This window comes from Echinops telfairi, unplaced genomic scaffold, assembly GCF_000313985.2.
Source record: "Echinops telfairi isolate 266 unplaced genomic scaffold, ASM31398v2 ScPeMD7_1;HRSCAF=3_0, whole genome shotgun sequence".
NCBI classification, from domain to species: Eukaryota; Metazoa; Chordata; class Mammalia; order Afrosoricida; family Tenrecidae; genus Echinops; species Echinops telfairi.
The window spans coordinates 84,747,648-84,749,864 of NW_022103896.1; the positions used below are offsets into that span (position 1 = coordinate 84,747,648).

Here is a 2,217-nt window from a genome sequence, read left to right on the forward strand (position 1 = left end):
AGGCGAGGCTCGCCCTTCCACGCCGCAAAGACAGGCGTCCAACGCCAGCAAGAGCAACATCACCGCCCCCAACAGCGGCAACCCCAGCAGCGGGGCCGCGCGGGCCGGCGGCACGCACAGGTCTGCGTCCTGTGCCTTCTGCATCTGGCTCCTGCAGTCACTCATCCACATCTTGCAGCTCGGGCAGATTTGGAGGTACCGTATCTGGGGCGGGGAGGAGGAGGTTTGCTGCTGCTGCTGCTGCTGCCGCCGCCTGCCACTACTACATCCCTACTGCTTTGCTTTTGTATGGATGCCTTGTGTGGTTACCTTGGGAGTAACAATGGTCACAGGTTTTTATTTTTAAAAGAAAGAGCTGGGGCTTAATTTTCGTCTTCTTTTTTTGGAGATCACCATGCGGGGTGGGCAGGTAGTGCGAGATCAGGGGTGTGGAGTGGGCCTGATCACTTCTCCCCGTCTACCTTCCCGGCGCTTCACTAGCTTCTCTCCATAGGTCACAGCCCCCGCCCCAATTTCAGGGCTCCCGCTTCAGTGATTTGGAATGGATTCCTGTCCTATCTTCTAAGAATCCCTTTTGGTGGTGCTGAATTTGAAATACACGTTACAGTTTTGATGGCGTTTCTGGTTGTTTTGTTTCATGAGAAGATGTGTGACTTCTAGTTCAGTGGGAGTTATTGCTGCTCAAAAGTATCCCGTGTTTCAATTATGATTACCTGAAAAGTACTGCACTCAAAAGTAAAGAGCTCAGCAGGGACAAGGCTTGTCTTTGGAACACACATACATTTTGTCTTTCTTAAAAAGTGCATGGAAAAAATTCATTATCTTTAAATTTCATTTTTCCACACATGAATTGAAGCTTCTTCCTGCATGCATGCATGTATGTATGTATGAAACATGATTAGGTACAAATTATGGGCTTACTTTCATAATGCACTTTCTGGTTATCTTGCAGTGTCACACCAATTTTGATTTCTCGTGTAACTGAAAGTCCCTGGAGAAGGGGCCCTGTGTCATGCAAGCTTTATCACACTTGGCATCTTCATTGACTGCTTTGCTGCTTGTCACTCAATGGTCTGAGCCCTCTCCACAGATCTCACTTCCACGTACAATCTGATATTTCATGCTCAACTTGCTGGCCAGAGAGACACCATCATGTCAACATCCATAGATGGATAAAATGACAACTATAATGAAATGACATGCTCAGGAATTTATTCTTTTGACTGTATGTGTTTAATGGCTTTTTGTTTAACCGGTTCACCACTGTAAAAGTTCTCCACATGGAAGGGTACGCCTGTCGTTGCTCACACTCCAGAGCAGTTTTGACTTTGACATGACTCAGTACATGTGAAAAACGAGGAAGCTTCCTAGAAAGTGCACCAGTCAGGTGGTTATGGGACCACACTGTGCTTTGCCAGTGTTCTTTATCCATCTCCCTTAGAGTTATTTATTTTGTGATAAAATAAACGCTAAGTCATTGACCGTGGCGGGGGATGCCATGTGGAGACAGCTGGAGGAATTTGTGGAGTAGAGTTAGAAACGTCTTCCTGCTTACAGTGAACACGTCCAATTGAGAAGAGCAGTGGTATTCTTATGCAAGCAGGGTGAGCGTGGCCATAGACATTGATTTTTCAAATTGTGAAAAATTTTTTCAAGTAAATACTTTGTGGAAAAATGGTATATGATATGCACTTAGGTACTGATGTTGGAAACCTCCACATTTTGTCTTCAAAGGGAATTTCTGAAATACCATTCATGTGTGATAGCCATCTTTCCCATGAATGACCAGTGCCAAGACTTTCAGCTGAATTATCTTAGGCAAATTTAATGAAGAATTCCAATACTATGATTTAATTACTGTAATTATTAGTGGCAAGGCTGTTTCAATGGATAATTTCATAAAGCTTAGCATTCTATGTGATAACTCTTGGATTTGGAACTCAGTCACCTTTTAAGTTTCTGATGCTGTTCACTTAAAAGTTCCTAGAGTTATATAAATAATACAACTATTTTTGAATTCCATTGACTGCGCAGCTACTTACGTTTCCTACAGATGGACACTTTTTGAAAAACCTGATAATTCTGTGAACTGAAGATGTAGTTTTAATTATAATTATGTTAATGATATCTCATAAACCAAATACTTTCTCAATTACAAAATATGTTTAGTTTTTTTTAAGGAAGGAAAACACAGAAAATGAAAAATAATTAGGAAAA

General features: G+C 42.3%; 1 protein-coding gene across 1 annotated transcript in view; it reads left to right on the forward strand.

Annotated features, from left to right (window-relative positions):
- XKR4 (XK related 4) overlaps positions 1 to 2,217 on the forward strand; it is a 383,052-nt gene that overhangs the window by 7,289 nt on the left and 373,546 nt on the right. Inside the window, exon 3 of the mRNA XM_004697771.2 lies at positions 3 to 195. Coding sequence (XP_004697828.1) covers positions 3 to 195 — 193 coding nt within the window. The remainder of the gene's footprint in view (positions 1 to 2; positions 196 to 2,217) is intronic.